We start from the raw sequence: 13,977 nt of genomic DNA, 5'->3' as shown, positions 1-13,977 counted from the left end.
GCAGTGAACGCATGTATGTTCAACCGATCATTAGAACTGCGCGAAAGATTTCATTGAAACATTTCACTCCCCAACGCGTTACTTTTCGCGTAACGCGTTACCTTCTAAAAGCTCTCGGGCGCATTCTTCCGTTATGCCCTTCAAGCGTATTGGTAATCGTAAACGAGTGTGGTGCGTGGAACAACAAGCATCCAATTTGTTTAGCTCAGATGGAATAACAACCTCGTCACGGTTTTTGCTCCTCTCTATGTCCCCCCCCCCATCTCTCGCTAAACAAATTACTTAAAGCAACCCCTTACAAATGCACCCCCAACAGTCTCACCCTTACTTTGTCCGCTCATCTGCTTCCCAATCTCGCTCGGCGAACAGTTGTTTGGGGATGCGAGATAATTTCGAGAGACCGTTCACACCTTCACCACAGCCCCCCAGCCCCCCTCCCTCCCTCCACCACACCCCCGCCCCACCACATCTCGCCACGCTGATGATGTAATTGTTTGCACTACGCGAAAATCCCGAAGCCGAAAAATGTTGCGCATGCGATCCAATTGCACGTGCCCGAAACCATCCCCTCTCGGCACGCACACGCACGGCTCGCCGGCGAGTCTCCACATCAGTTCGAACGCAGAGCGCAAGCGGTCAGTTTGGTTCGGCTGTTCGGTGGTAGGGGAGGGTTAGCCAGGCAGAAACAACAATTCGTTCTGCCTCCACACGGAGCTCGTTTGCTTCCTAACGCCCCCCCCCCCCTCCTGCCACACGCACCACCCGTCTCTACTCTATGCTTTTGGGTGGGAGCGTGCGCGCTACATTCGTTTGGTGTTTTGTTCGGGGCGAGCGTGTGTGTGTGTGTGTGTGCACAGGTGCACTCGACCGATGGGGCAGCCGTCCCTTCTTCCTTACGCACAGGCGGTCCCCCCCTCCCAAAAGGGGGTTGTGAGTAAATTGCCGTGGTCGTTACCGATGAAGTGAAATTGTTTGGTGTATCAATTGGTGTTCGCGTTCAGCGCTTATCGTCGTGCCACCGGTGGGTTGGTTTAGTGGCTAATCTGATCCCGCGTACTCGGTGGTGCATTCAATCAACCCGTCACGAACCACGAACAACAATCCGCACCACCGCACCATCCAAGCTGCCTGCTGTTCTCTATGGAAAGGGGATTTTTTTTTTTGTTTGGTCGGTGTAGTACAATTGCTTAGTACACGCATACCACCACAGTAGCTGACTTTTTTTGGCTGACAATCATTCGCGTTCGCGACGCTTGGCATGCTCCTGAGGAGCTTTACAGACATAGTGTCCACTAAAAGTTGCATCGAACGGGACGGTGGCCATGTCCTACACACACGCGCACACGCCCGTAGTAACCGGAGAACCAGCCCGCAACCGTACTAACTAGCGAGTCCGTCGTGTGGATTGCATTTTACTGCTTCTAGCCAACCGACCCCACCGGTGGTAAGCTCGATCGTACACAACGTACAAAAAGGAAAAAAGGGTCTAGCAAACAAAACAAAAAGAAAAACCCCCGCTGAATGGTTACTACGGCGGGAAAGCTTCCCCGCGATCGATAGTCAGCCGTCAGTGTGCAACGTCGCCAACACGGTGTTGGTAGTAGACAACACCATCGCTCCAGCACTGCAATCAACCAACCTTCAACCTGGCTAACATGACATCGGTGGACAGTGATAGTAACGTTCCGGTGGATCCTAGGGTGCAGGTAATGTCCGTCTTTTAACCCTTAACGCACACACACACGCAATGCAGTTTGCGAAGGATCGATTACGAATTTATCCCGAGGGCGCTGGGGGACCGGGAGATTCGTGTCCCTAACAAAAAAAAAAGGAGGGGGATTAGCTAACAGTGTTATCCGCTGCGTATGCGTATGCACTTTACAACTATTCATGTCAGCTTACCGTGGGTGAGGTATATTAAAAGTGCTCTTCTTTCTTACTGTTCTTGCATCGCTTTCTTCCGGCTGGGATATCTGGATCTTTTGGAAAATCAAAAATTAAAAATATTAATTTAAAAAAAAAACCCCCAGATTGAGCTAGAAAAACTAAACGAAGCAACCGACAACATAAACAAATATGAAGTCGATCTGGACGTAAGTGGCCTCGACCCTCGACCATTGTTTTTTTTTTTTAGTTTCTCTCTATTGTTCATCTTTCGGCTGGCCCCCTAACTAATTGTCTGTCCCGCCACCGCAGGAAGCGAAAAATGAGTTCCGCGAGCTACTGCGCGAAAGTGCGGAAAAGATAAAGGCGGTCGCGAAAAAGGTGGGCAACTCGATCGATGCGGCCAAACCATACTACGAGGCACGGTTGTACGCGTCGCAGGTAAGCATCGACAAAGTGCGACGTCCGGACATACTAACGGACCGGTTCTCTCCCCCTTTCCCCCCCCCCCCCACCCGTTAGCTAGCGAAGGAAACGCAGCAGTGTGCGCTGAACTTCGACAAAGCGAAATCGGTACATGCAGCCGCGAAGGAGATGGTGTACCTGGCGGAACAGGGGCTGGGCGAAAAGTCGACGCTGGATACGGCGTGCCAGGAGATGCTGACGCACGCGACGACGCGCGTTAACGAGAGCCAGAACGAGTGTACCGAGATGCGGAACGTGCTGAAGATAAGCGAGCTGAAGCTGGAGGTGGCAAACAATCGGGTGTGCAAGCTGCACTCCCAGCTGAAGGGTGCGATCCGGGCATCAAGGTAGGCCCGCTAGCCATCGGGGCAGCCAGCTCCACCCTGCGCAACCAGTAGTAGAGAGCAGTTTTCAGTTGGGTTGTAATGCTAGTGTTTGTTTGTTGTTGCTTTTGTTCTTGCATTAATTGCCATTCTTCTTGTTTTTCTTTTCCTTCTGCGGCTGCTTGCTTTCTGTTTTCCGTTTCCGTTTTGCGTGTTTTCTACTTTCTTTGGTTAGCTAGTTTCGATATCCGGCGCAATCTTTTGTTGATGAACATTATAGCGTACCAGCATGTGTTGCTTTTTCTGTAAGTATCTCAAACGGTAGCATTAGAGTAATGACGCACAGTAGATAATCTTATTGCTGGTTGAATGTGCAGCAGTGGCTTACTAACTTCACTTCCCAACACTGCCTTCCGTAGGCCGTACTATGAGCTGCGGGCCAACTATAATGCGCTGCTGCTGGAACAGAAGCAGAAGGTGGTGGAGCTCGAAACGAAGGTAGCCGAGTCGAAGCTACGGTACAACGAGTCGTTGTCGAACCTGGAACGCATCTCGGAGGAAATCCACCGGCAGCGGAAGGCACGGGCCAACAGTCTGGACGAGGACGGTGGCGGTTCCGGTTCGTCCTCCTCTTCGGCGGTGACCGGACGTGGTGGCAAGATGCTGGCGACGATGCACCTCCCATTCAGCACATCACCGTCGGCGGCCCGGATCGACAGTCACGACGAGTATCTCGAGTTTCCCGCCAAACTGTCGATCAAGGCGAGCCCGATCAAGCAGAAGTATCTGGACAAGCTGGACTGTCCGCATCTGCTGAAGGACTTTGCGCGCAAGACGAGCCCGAGCGGTGAGAGCGACTCGGACAACTATCAGTTCTCGCCGAACCCAACCATCGACGACATTACCAACATGTCGTCGGAGGACATCGAGCAGTGGACGGAGATACGGTTGTCGAACTCGAACAGTAGCAGCTCGGGCTACTCGCAGCACAACTCGCTCGTGCTGGAGGATGCACCGACGCCGCAGGACGAAACGACCGACTCCTCGTCCGAGGACAGCCCGAAAGCGAAGACACGCATTATCAAGATGGAAACGTACCAGCCGGAGGGTGGGACGCGCCGCACGGACGGTATTGCCGGGTGGATCGCAAAGACGGGCAGCAGCGTGGTCGGGTCGGCTGCATCGTCCGGTTCGCATGCCGCCGGCCACAATAACACCAGCAACGGTACCGGCGGGCGGCGCCAAAGCCTGGACATCATCATCGATACGGGCGACCGGGTGAAGGACGTGTTTGCGCAGGGCATCCAGCGTATCGGCAAAACGCTCGAGCGGCGCAACAGCGAATCGGAGGTGGCACGGGACGAATCGGCCGGAAGCGATTTTTTTCTCTTCCAGCGCTCGGACCCTGCAAAGGATGGTCTGTCGGATGAGCAGGTGGCGAACCTTCTTCTAGATCAGGACTGCACCGACATCTTTCAGAACGTGGTAAACATATCAAAATGAGGCCGGCTCGCATCCGTCCCCACCGGCACACCGGTACCGGTGCGGACGGACGGACCAGCCAGCAGCCAACCAGAGTGAGACGATGTGTTGCAGCATCGAGATGTATGTGTGTGTGTTTATATCGTATACCGTATGCCATTGGGGGGATAGGGGAGTTTGATTCCCGAGCGCATTTGCGGGAAGCACCCGTGTGGGTGTGCGGGATAAGCGCGTCCCCGAAAAACTACCCCAAAGGGAAGGGGGGGAGGGGTGGCAGGTGGCTGAAAGGTGGAAAGTAATTAGCAATGAAACTCATGAAGCAATTATTCAACAATGATCACACCATACCTAACGTGCGCGAAACACCGCAACCATGCGTGTATTGTGTTAAGCGATGTTGTTGATTTATCATAGATTCTAACGCCCCAGCAATAAATAAACCATAGAAGCGTGGCACGGATCCACGATGCAGTAGAGCTAGTGATGCGATATGATGGGGTGAGTTTCTGAACCCCGAAATAAAAAATAAAACCCCGAAAAAGCAACACCTTTCACCCTCCAATTTCAGCTGCGCGGCACAGCTGATCGGAATGTAAACAAACATCGTTTGACAGGTCGCTTTCGCAAACGTACACTGGGGGGCGTGTTTATACTGTCGGGTTCAACCCATAGCAACAAGGGCGACACACACACACACACACACCAAGGAAAAACAACGCATACCCAGTCGCCAAACTATTTTTCTTCTCGCAAAAGAGTGAGAAGGTTAATGTTTAAGTTTCAATCGCCCACGGAGGCAATGAAAAGTTGGGAAAATGGTTTCAGGGGTCGTGTGTAATGTGGATTGCATACGTAACGGCGGCAATCACCAGCTAAGGCTATAATCGCTGCGGAAAACCACACCTGTTGTTGGAAAACTGTCTTAACAACAAGCTTATTAACGGCTCGTTAAATGCCTTCGTAAAGCTTTCGCCTGCTAGGAAAAGAAAGGTACCGGAAAATTGCATAGAATTATTGTTGTTGTTTTTTTTTGTTTTCAACTTAGATAAACAGTTGTGGTAGCAATGTGAAAATATGTTAAATTTTCCACCGCGCGTTCGTGTGGGGTTGGGAAAGTGTAACTGCGAGATGCCAAACTGACGTGCGCACTGTATACATAAAAGCGTACGGTGTGTACAAGGTCCCCCTGCACCAACGTCCCGATCCCCACTGCCCTCCCCCGTAGGACTGCATTGCTCACCGTGAGTCACGCGCGTGAGAAAAATCGAAAGAAAATGTCACGAACAGCCCACTGAAAACAAAACAAACACCCATTCGAAAGCAGGTGGCACACTTTCTCCTGCTGCTCGCGCTGGGCGTTGATTTCTGCTGTCGTTTGTGCCTGTTCGTGTGCCCGTGTGATGGAGGAATGCAGCCAGCCGGATATGCACATCGTGAAAACGATCGTGCATGCGGGCACGAAAGTGGTTCCGTTTCGTGATGGCACCAAGGTAGGTGGTGGTGGTGAAGACAACAAAGTCCTCCCTTTTGATTCAGTGTTTTGTCTTTTTTTTTCAGGTAAAGTTCCACTATCAGACGAGAAAGTGCGACGCAGCACGAACGCTCATAGACGACAGCCGAACGCAGCAGAAACCGATGGAGCTAGTGTTGGGCAAAAAGTTTAAGCTCGAGGTGTGGGAATCGATCGTACAGCAGATGGCGCTGCACGAGGTGGCCCGCTTCCGGTGCGACCGGTCGCTCGTCATGCAGTACCCGTTCGTGTCGAAAACGATACGCGACTCGCAGAAGCCACGCGAGGAACGGAAGCACTGCTGCGGCATGACGGTACAGAACGAGGGCATCGGGTACAAGGATCTCGACGAGCTGTTTACCAACCCGCAGGATCTGGAGTTTACCATCGAGATACTGTCGATCGAGAGCCCGGAAGAGTACGAGAAAGAATCGTGGCAGCTGAGCGATACCGAGAAGCGGACGCTGGTCGAGAAGCTCCGGGTGCAGGGTAATGCGGCGTACAAGGCAAACGATGTGACTGCCGCACTGGCATCGTACTCGTACGCCACCGGCATCATCGAGCAGCTGATGCTCAAGTAAGCAGGACGCACCATCCGTCCCCCGGCGTATCGCTGATAGTTTTCCCCTTCTCATTCCGTTTCCAGAGAAAAGCCAAACGAACCGGAATGGGTTGAGCTGGCTCAGATGAAGGTTCCACTGCTGCTGAACTACTCCCAGTGCAAGCTGGCGGAGAAAGATTACTACGCCGTCATCGAGCACTGCACGGAGGTGCTCAAGTACGACCAGTGCTGCGTGAAGGCCTGGTTCCGGCGCGGCCGGGCCCACGCCGGCGCCTGGAACTTTGACCGGGCGAAGGCCGACTTTGAGCGGGCTGCCGAGCTGGACTCGAATCTGCAGCCCGCGGTACGCAAGGAGCTGGCCAAGTTGCAGGAACAACAGCGCCTGCGGGATCTAGAGGATAAGTTAAAGTATCAGAAGCTGTTCTAGAGCTTTCGGGCGGGGTTTGGTCGTAGGTTTTATGGGGACGGGGGAAAAGTGTGCTCTATTTTTTTTTAAATGGTTTTTAGCCCGATAGTTCTGCTATCGATAGTCCATTTTTGCCGTGTGAGTGGGTAGGGAAAAGTATTGCGATCCCGTTTCCTACCTACCCTTTTTTTTATTTCTCGCCGGCGAGTATGTTTTTTTTTTAGAAGAGCTTTTGTTTTTTGTTGTTCAACGGTTAATGTGTTGCTTGTGTACAGTGCTTACTATTTATTTCTACTGTTTATGTGAATGGTCATTTACCATATTTTTTAAACTGTTTCAAAAAGTAGAACAGTTGCTCAAGCCTTGAGTGCTTTTTTTTCTCAAGGTATAGCTTGCTATTCTTCCCTTGGCACTACAATCTCGAAAGGTGTAGAGGCCTGCCATATTTCTGGCTTTCTGTGACTCGATTTTACCCCTAGCAAAGTAGTCTGGATGGGATTTGAACCCCGGTCCGGCCGCCATGTGAGGGGAGGGCCAGTTCTGGCTTCCTGTTTACGAAAGGCTTGTTAAGCTTCCGTTGCCTTGCGCCATCCAACTGGCCGGCTATTCTGTGATCCGAACGGCCTACCCAGGATAATCAATCCGAATCCGAGTGGAAGGAACCTTCCCCCAAAAACCTCCCCACTAATGTACCTAAGAAATTGTAACTTTTTTATATATGTTTTATACACGCATTTTTGTTTATACTCACACGTTTGTTTTCCAGCATATATTGCCCACCCCGAAAAAAAAGAAGAGGCGAGAGCTATAGATTATCTCTGTGTTATATGTATTGGTGGTAGATAGTAGAAAACAAAATGTCTCCCGCAAGCGTCACACAAATTGATGGCCGCATTTTATCTATCTCTGTATGTTGTGCTATGTTTCTCCGGGGGGAGGGGAGTTTCCCCCCCCCCCCCTCTAATACACAATATTTCGAAATCTATATTGCACACACCCACACAAGTGCACAGCAAAATAGAAACACGATAGCTCTTATTGTGCCATTAGTGGATCGGTTGGGCCCAGAAGAGAAAAAAAAAATGGCGGCACCTCATTCTGTGGAGAGAAAGCGTGAAAGGGTACTCCGGTCACAGGACACAGGTCTCTAGAGTCTGGAAATATAGAATGCAGATATGGACATCTCACAGATTGAAACAATTTTCTTTGACTCTGCTGTTTCTTCGAAGTAAACATCCGAACGAATCTGATTCGCGGGAGATACGCATGGTACGTGCGTAACCCACATCTATCGAACTGAGCGCTATGGTGAGACCGAGATAACGAACACCTTTACCGACGGAGGCTCCTAGACCTGTGGGAACCCGTAGAATAGCCGGGCCACGCGTGGATCGCATGTCGAGTGGCGGGTCTCGGTACGCCCTCTCCTGAAAGGGCCTTTTCCTGGACTTCTCAATCTCAATCTCGCAAAAACCCTCACGGCCTTACTGAATCTGAGTAGGCTCCCCTTCTCCGGCCCAGATTAAGCGCCCGAAGCGAAACACCCCAAACAAGGATCTTATCTACGGGTGTAGGGCCGCGCAAGTTCGTCACCGTTAAGATGTTTGTCCCTCGAAAACAATCCCCGGCCGGTGGCGAGGCTGAGTGATAAGGTGTGTCTCATCGTCGTTGAAGCTTCACGCTGTGTTCCGGTGAATCCGGCGCCTTTCTACGCCCCACCAGGGGCCTGTGGTTATCGGCGGTTGCGGACAGGCAGGCACGATAAGATAAGCAGATAAGAGGGCGGCCGTGGTTAATGCTGCCGGATTTTTCGACCGAATGGATGGGACAACGGGGCCCATCAACACTGGCCAGCAAAAACTTCACAAACAGGTAGTAGAAACACACACTAGAGGCGTGGTGCGACCTCAACACCCCACGATGCTGAGACAGTCGCCAGCGCATCAGACCACATACAGCAACAGAGACGTTTCCGTTTCCGTCCAGTGTTGAACACCCGCTACCAGCAGCAGTTTCAGTGTGCGTGTGTTTGTTTTGTGTGTAGTTCCGGCCAGGTCTCCAATATCCGCTACAGCCGACTACTACACCCACACACACACCCCCCAGACGCCTGGTAGGTAGGCAACAATTATGTAACACGCATCCGTATCCCGGGGGTCAACGACACACTCGCGCACGGCAGTCACCGGCCGTTTCCGGTGCGCCATAATGGAGGCGTTCATCAACGAGATGGTAGAGCCGCGCGTCTTCGATCTGATCGTGCTGATACTGCCGAAATGGAAGCTGCTGCTGTACATCTTCCTGATGAATGTAAGGTTTTTAACCCCTAACGTTGGTCCGGCGAGCAGGAGTGACAGGTGCTGTGACCGAAAAGCCCGTGTGTCCTACATCTTTATCTCTCTCTCTCTCTCTCTCTCTGTCTCTTGCATCCATCACTAGATAGTGATCTTTACGCCGGTGTACGTGTTCGGTGCGCTTGCCAGCAATGAGCCGGAGCTGGAGCTCATCTGTCCGCCGGTCATGCTGATCGGCTTCAATCTGGTGCATCGGGCCACCTTTCGGTACAGCAACGAACGGAACACCCGCTCACTGTTGCTCGGTATCGCCATCCTCAGTCTCGGAATCTCAACCAGCGGCATGATCGCCATGCTGTGTACGCCCCACTACGTACTGCTGGTGCTACTGTACAGTGTCGTTGGAGGTAAGCTGCCACCTTGGAGACGATGGGGTTCTCTTACCAATTCGTCCTACTCTCTATCTTCCCAAGGGTTCGGCTACCAGCTGGTGTTCTCGCGCATGTGGAAGCTACTGGCGAAGATCTTTAACGCTCGCAAGGAGATGTTTGTGATCAAGTTTTTGCATTCGTGCGGTCAAGCCACCAGTCTGCTACTGCTGCTCATCTGCTTTCAAGTGCCCTGGGAGGGCTACATCTACGGTGTACTGCTTGTGCTCCTGACCGGCGTTGTGCTACATCTCGTCCCGCTCACGATACTGATCGCGGGCGAGAAGGGACGCTTGCGCAGCGATCTGGATGCGTTGGTACAGCTCACCGAGAAAGGCAACGAGTCGTACTATGCGCACGTTGCAACGCGTGCCCTCCCGGAGGTAAAGTCTGAGCAGCCAGCAATCAACCCACCAACAGCTATCCCCACATCAACCCTGCCACTGACGTGGAAGAATCCAGCCAACTTTAGCACCACGCACGACGAAGACGACGAGGAACCTGACCAGGAGTTGGGGATCAACTCACACCTCTCGCCGATGGATGACTACGCGTACAGAGAGTACGAGGAGTCGCTGCTGAACCGCCCGGAGGGCAAATGCTACAACCAGGACGGTGTCGAGATACTGGAGATGATTCTAGAGGAGGATGAATCCACTGTGGAGGACGCGTGTGAACAGCCGAACGCACCAGGAACGGTGGACAGTGGTACGGACTCGGACACCGGTTCGAACGCAACGCCCATGGCGACTGGCAAATGGCGCTGGTTAGGTCAGCTATGTGACGCGTTTGTCGATGGCTACCGAGCGCTAGATCTTGACTTTCGGCCAACGATCAATCGGCGGCTGGTTGCGTCCACGCGCAGTGCGCTCAGTGATTGGCGGTGTTGTAGTTGCGCCCTGCTCAAAGCAACCGACACCAGCATCTTCGTGCTGTTTCTGTGCATACTGCCACGCTTGAACGTGCACTACTACCAGCAGCAGACCCGAGCCCGGCACATGACACTGCTGGCGGTGATTGTGATAGCGTCGGTGTGGGCCGTTGCCTCCTTTCTGCTGCTCTGCTGCGAGCTACGGTTCCGGAAGCTGCACGAACGGCTGCTCGTGTTTGGGCTGTTCTTCCAGGCGTTCGGGTACTTCTGTGTGTACACGATCCGGTCGAACTTTTGGACGTTTGCCGGCTGTATGCTGATCGGCATTGGGCACTCGCTTACCTGCGCTTACCAGGAAGCGGTCATCAAGCAACAGCTCGGGCAGCATCGCTGGAGTACCGCCAAGGCCGGTATTGGTTTGCTGGCTGGGTTGACCGTGATCGTGCTTGCCGCCATCGTGAACGTGTTCTACGTGTACGGACCGATCGATCAGCTGCTGCTGACGTTGCTGCTCATCTACAGTGCTGCCGGTGCATTTTGGATCGCCTGCAGCTGTCGGATATTATTCATCTAGCCTGTAGCCTAAACCATCTCTATGACCGTATACCGTTTAAATATACCCGCACACAATCAAGCAGCTTCCGGCTAATTACACACGGTGGCGTATCGTTTTGATGAAGAGGTGTCTCTTAGTGGACGGCCACCTTCAACTCATATCTCGGTAAGGATTCTCGGACGAGACCTCTCTGTGGGAAGAGGCTCTTGAGATGACCTCTTAGTAGACGAGGGCCCATTTGATTGGTAACGTCCCTTGGATGTAGAGGTCCTGGGCGGTGAGTTCCCTTGGTAGACGAGGCAACTTGGAAGACAAGGCCTCTTAGTAGACGACGACGAGGTCTTGGTAAGGCTTCTTGGGAGATGAGGTCTCTTGCCATACGAGACCTTTAGACGACAGCAAGCTCTTAGTAGACGAGGCCTCATATATCGATAAGGATTCTCCGGCGAATCCTCCCTGTGCGTAGAGAACTTTGAGATGACAAGGTCTCTTAGTAGACGAGGGCCCCTTTGATTGATAACGTCCCTTGGATGAAGAGTTCCTTCGGCGTTGTGCGTTGGGCAAAGATTTCCCTCGTTAGAGGAGGCCCCATGAACGACGTGGTCTCTTGGTAGACGAGGCCCCTTGAACGACAAGGTCTTCTAGAGTAGACGAGGTCGCATATATCGGAAAGATTTCTTGGACGAAGAGAATCCTCGGTAGATGGGGCCCCTTGGACAACAGGGTCTCTTAGTAGACGACGACGAGGTCTTGGTAAGGTTTCTTGGGAGATGAGGTCTCTTGCCATACGAGACTATTAGACGACAGCAGGCTCTTAGTAGACGAGGCCTCATATATCGATTAGGATTCACGGGCGAGACCCCCTCTGTGCGTAGGGAACCTTGAGATGACAAGGTCTCTTAGTAGACCTCATAGAGCCCTATTATTAACGTTCCTTGGATGTAGAGTTTGCTCCGGCGAAATGTTCCCTCGGTGGAGGAGGCCCCTTGAACAACAACAAAAATATTGAACGAAGAAGTTCCTTGGACGAAGAGTTCCCTAGGCAAACAAAGTCCTTTGAACGACAAGGTCTTCTAGAGTAGACGAGGTATCATGTATTGGAAAGATTTGTTGGACGAAGGAATTTTTTGGGCGAAGAGATTCCTTGATAGATGAGACCCCGTGTACAACAAAAAGTTTCTTGGACGAAGAGTTCCTTAGGTAGACGAGGCCCCTTGAAAGACGTGGTCTCTTGGTAGACAAGGCCCCTTGAACAACAAAAAGTTTCTTGTACGAAGAAGTTCATATCTCATATCTCGGTAAAGATTCTCGGGGGAGTCCTTTCTGTGCGAAGAGAACCTTGAGATGAAAAGGTCTCTTAGTAGACGAAGGCCCTATGATTAGTAACGTTCCTTGGATGTAGAGTTGCTTCGGCGAAGTGTTCCCTTGGTGGAGGAGGCCCCTTGAACAACATCAAAAAAATGGAACGAAGAAGTTCCTTGGACGAAGAGTTCCCTAGGCAAACAAAGTCCTTTGAACGACAAGGTCTTCTAGAGTAGACGAGGTCTCATGTATCATTAAGATTTGATGGACGAAGGAGTTTCTTGGACGAAGAGATTCCTCGGTAAATGAGGCCCCTTGGACAACAAGGTCTCTTAGAAGACGAGGCCTTATGTCTTGGTAAGGCTTCTTGGGTGATGGTCCTCTGTGCATAGAGGACCTTGAGATGACAAGGTCTCTTAGAAGACGAGGGCCCTTTTGATTGATAACGTCCCTTGGATGTAGAGTTCCTGGGCGATGAGTTCCCTTGGTAGACTAGGCAACTTGGACGACAAGGCCTTATGTCTTGGTAAAGCTTCTTGGGTGATGATGTCTCTTGCCATACGAGAATTTTAGACGACTTCTTCTTCCTTAGCACTACAACCTCGAGAGGTCTCGGCCTGCCATTTCTGGCTTTCTGTGACTTAATTTTACCCGTAGTAAAGTAGTCAGCCTTACGTACGGGGAGGTGGTCTGGATGGGATTTGATCCCCGGCCCCGACAGCATGGAACTTTAAGACGACAGCAGGCTCTTAGTAGACGGAGCCTCATATCTCCATAAAGATACTCGGGCGAGTCCTCTTTGTGCGAAGAGGACGTTGAGATGAAAAGGTCTCTTAGTAGACGAGGGTCCCTTTGATTGATAACGTCTCTTGGATGTAGAGTTCCTTCGGCGAAGTGTTCCCTTGGTGGAGGAGGCCCCTTGAACAACAACAAAAATATTGAACGAAGAAGTTCCTTTGAACGACAAGGTGTTGTGGAGTAGACGAGGTATCATGCATTGGAAAGATTTGTTGGACGAAGGATTTTTTGGGCGAAGAGATTCCTGGATAGATGAGACCCCGTGTACAACAAAAAGTTTCTTGGACGAAGAGTTCCCTAGGTAGACGAGGCCCCTTAAAAGACATGGTCTCTTGGTAGACGAGGCCGCTTGAATAACAAAAAGGTTCTTGGACGAAGAAGTTCATATCTCATATCTCGGTAAAGATTCTCGGGGGAGTCCTTTCTGTGTGAAGAAAACCTTGAGATGAAAACGTCTCTTAGTAGACGAGGGCTCCTTTCATTGGTAACGTCCCTTGGATGTAGAGTTCCTGGGCGATGAGTTCCCTTGGTAGACGAGGCCCCTTGAACAGCAAAAAATTTATTGAACGAAGAAGTTCCTTGCACGAAGAGTTTCCTAGGTAGACGAGGCCCCTTGAACCACGTGGAATTCTAGAGTAGACAAAGTCTCATGTAGCGGAAAGATTTCTTGGTCGAAGGGGTTTCTTGGACGAAAAGATTCAATGATAGATGAGCCCTCTGGAACGGCAAGGTCTCGTAGTAGACGAGGCCTTATGTATTCGTAGGGATTCTTGGACGATGAGGTCTCTTCCCATACGACCGGGTCTCTTAATAGACGGGAGGTCCCATTTTTGGTTCGATGGAGTTCCCTTGCTAGGCGAGGACCCATGTTTCGTGAGCTCACACATGCTCCACTTCAACTCACACGGCTCTTACTGGTGGTCATTCATTGTTGCTGCCATTCACATGCGTTCCCGGAACATTAAACTATAACGAAACGATAAGCTTCTCTAAATCACCTACGAATAAAGAGAGATAGAGAGAAAGAGGAAAATAAAGGTAAAAAACACAGACAAGAGCTAAGGAGAAAGAGACATAATGCCTCGCCTATTTCTTT

At 51.4% G+C, this 13,977-nt stretch overlaps 3 protein-coding genes and 1 long non-coding RNA gene across 8 annotated transcripts; 3 read left to right on the top strand and 1 right to left on the bottom strand.

Moving 5' to 3' along the window:
• Positions 1–533: 533 nt before the first annotated feature.
• LOC118517506 lies at positions 534–4,630 on the top strand. 3 transcript variants are annotated; one of them, XM_036063726.1, is made up of 6 exons: positions 534–1,706; positions 2,031–2,093; positions 2,197–2,325; positions 2,407–2,696; positions 2,912–2,977; positions 3,092–4,630. In XM_036063726.1, exons 1-6 carry the CDS (start codon positions 1,656–1,658, stop codon positions 4,173–4,175), a joined length of 1,683 nt encoding a protein of 560 aa, XP_035919619.1. In that variant the 5' UTR covers positions 534–1,655; the 3' UTR covers positions 4,176–4,630. The 3 variants fall into 3 exon arrangements, with proteins under 3 accessions (XP_035919619.1, XP_035919620.1, XP_035919621.1); XM_036063727.1 differs by lacking the exon at positions 2,031–2,093 and having other exon boundaries at positions 535–1,706; XM_036063728.1 differs by lacking the exon at positions 2,912–2,977 and having other exon boundaries at positions 535–1,706.
• LOC118517512 lies at positions 1,153–1,985 on the bottom strand. Its single transcript, XR_004908322.1, has 2 exons — positions 1,903–1,985; positions 1,153–1,815 (listed from the first exon to the last, which is right to left on the bottom strand). It is a non-coding gene; the product is annotated as an uncharacterized LOC118517512 (long non-coding RNA).
• Positions 4,631–5,013: 383 nt separating the features above from the next.
• On the top strand, positions 5,014–7,832 carry LOC118517510 (AH receptor-interacting protein). Its single transcript, XM_036063735.1, has 3 exons — positions 5,014–5,644; positions 5,712–6,241; positions 6,311–7,832. The coding sequence occupies exons 1-3, from the start codon at positions 5,555–5,557 to the stop codon at positions 6,651–6,653; spliced, it is 963 nt and encodes a 320-aa protein (XP_035919628.1). The 5' UTR covers positions 5,014–5,554; the 3' UTR covers positions 6,654–7,832.
• A 97-nt stretch (positions 7,833–7,929) lies between these two features.
• On the top strand, positions 7,930–13,954 carry LOC118517505. Of its 3 annotated transcripts, XM_036063725.1 has the most exons (4): positions 7,930–8,942; positions 9,072–9,333; positions 9,400–10,615; positions 12,173–13,954. In XM_036063725.1, exons 1-4 carry the CDS (start codon positions 8,841–8,843, stop codon positions 12,225–12,227), a joined length of 1,635 nt encoding a protein of 544 aa, XP_035919618.1. In that variant the 5' UTR covers positions 7,930–8,840; the 3' UTR covers positions 12,228–13,954. The 3 variants fall into 3 exon arrangements, with proteins under 3 accessions (XP_035919618.1, XP_035919617.1, XP_035919615.1); XM_036063724.1 differs by lacking the exon at positions 12,173–13,954 and having other exon boundaries at positions 7,931–8,942; positions 9,076–9,333; positions 9,400–10,879; XM_036063722.1 differs by lacking the exon at positions 12,173–13,954 and having other exon boundaries at positions 7,932–8,942; positions 9,400–10,879.
• The last annotated feature ends 23 nt before the right edge of the window (positions 13,955–13,977 follow it).

This window comes from Anopheles stephensi, chromosome X (assembly GCF_013141755.1).
Source record: "Anopheles stephensi strain Indian chromosome X, UCI_ANSTEP_V1.0, whole genome shotgun sequence".
In the NCBI taxonomy this organism is placed as follows: Eukaryota; Metazoa; Arthropoda; class Insecta; order Diptera; family Culicidae; genus Anopheles; species Anopheles stephensi.
The sequence above is the reverse complement of the archived record's forward strand: the minus strand, read 5'-3'. Positions and strand labels throughout refer to the sequence as shown.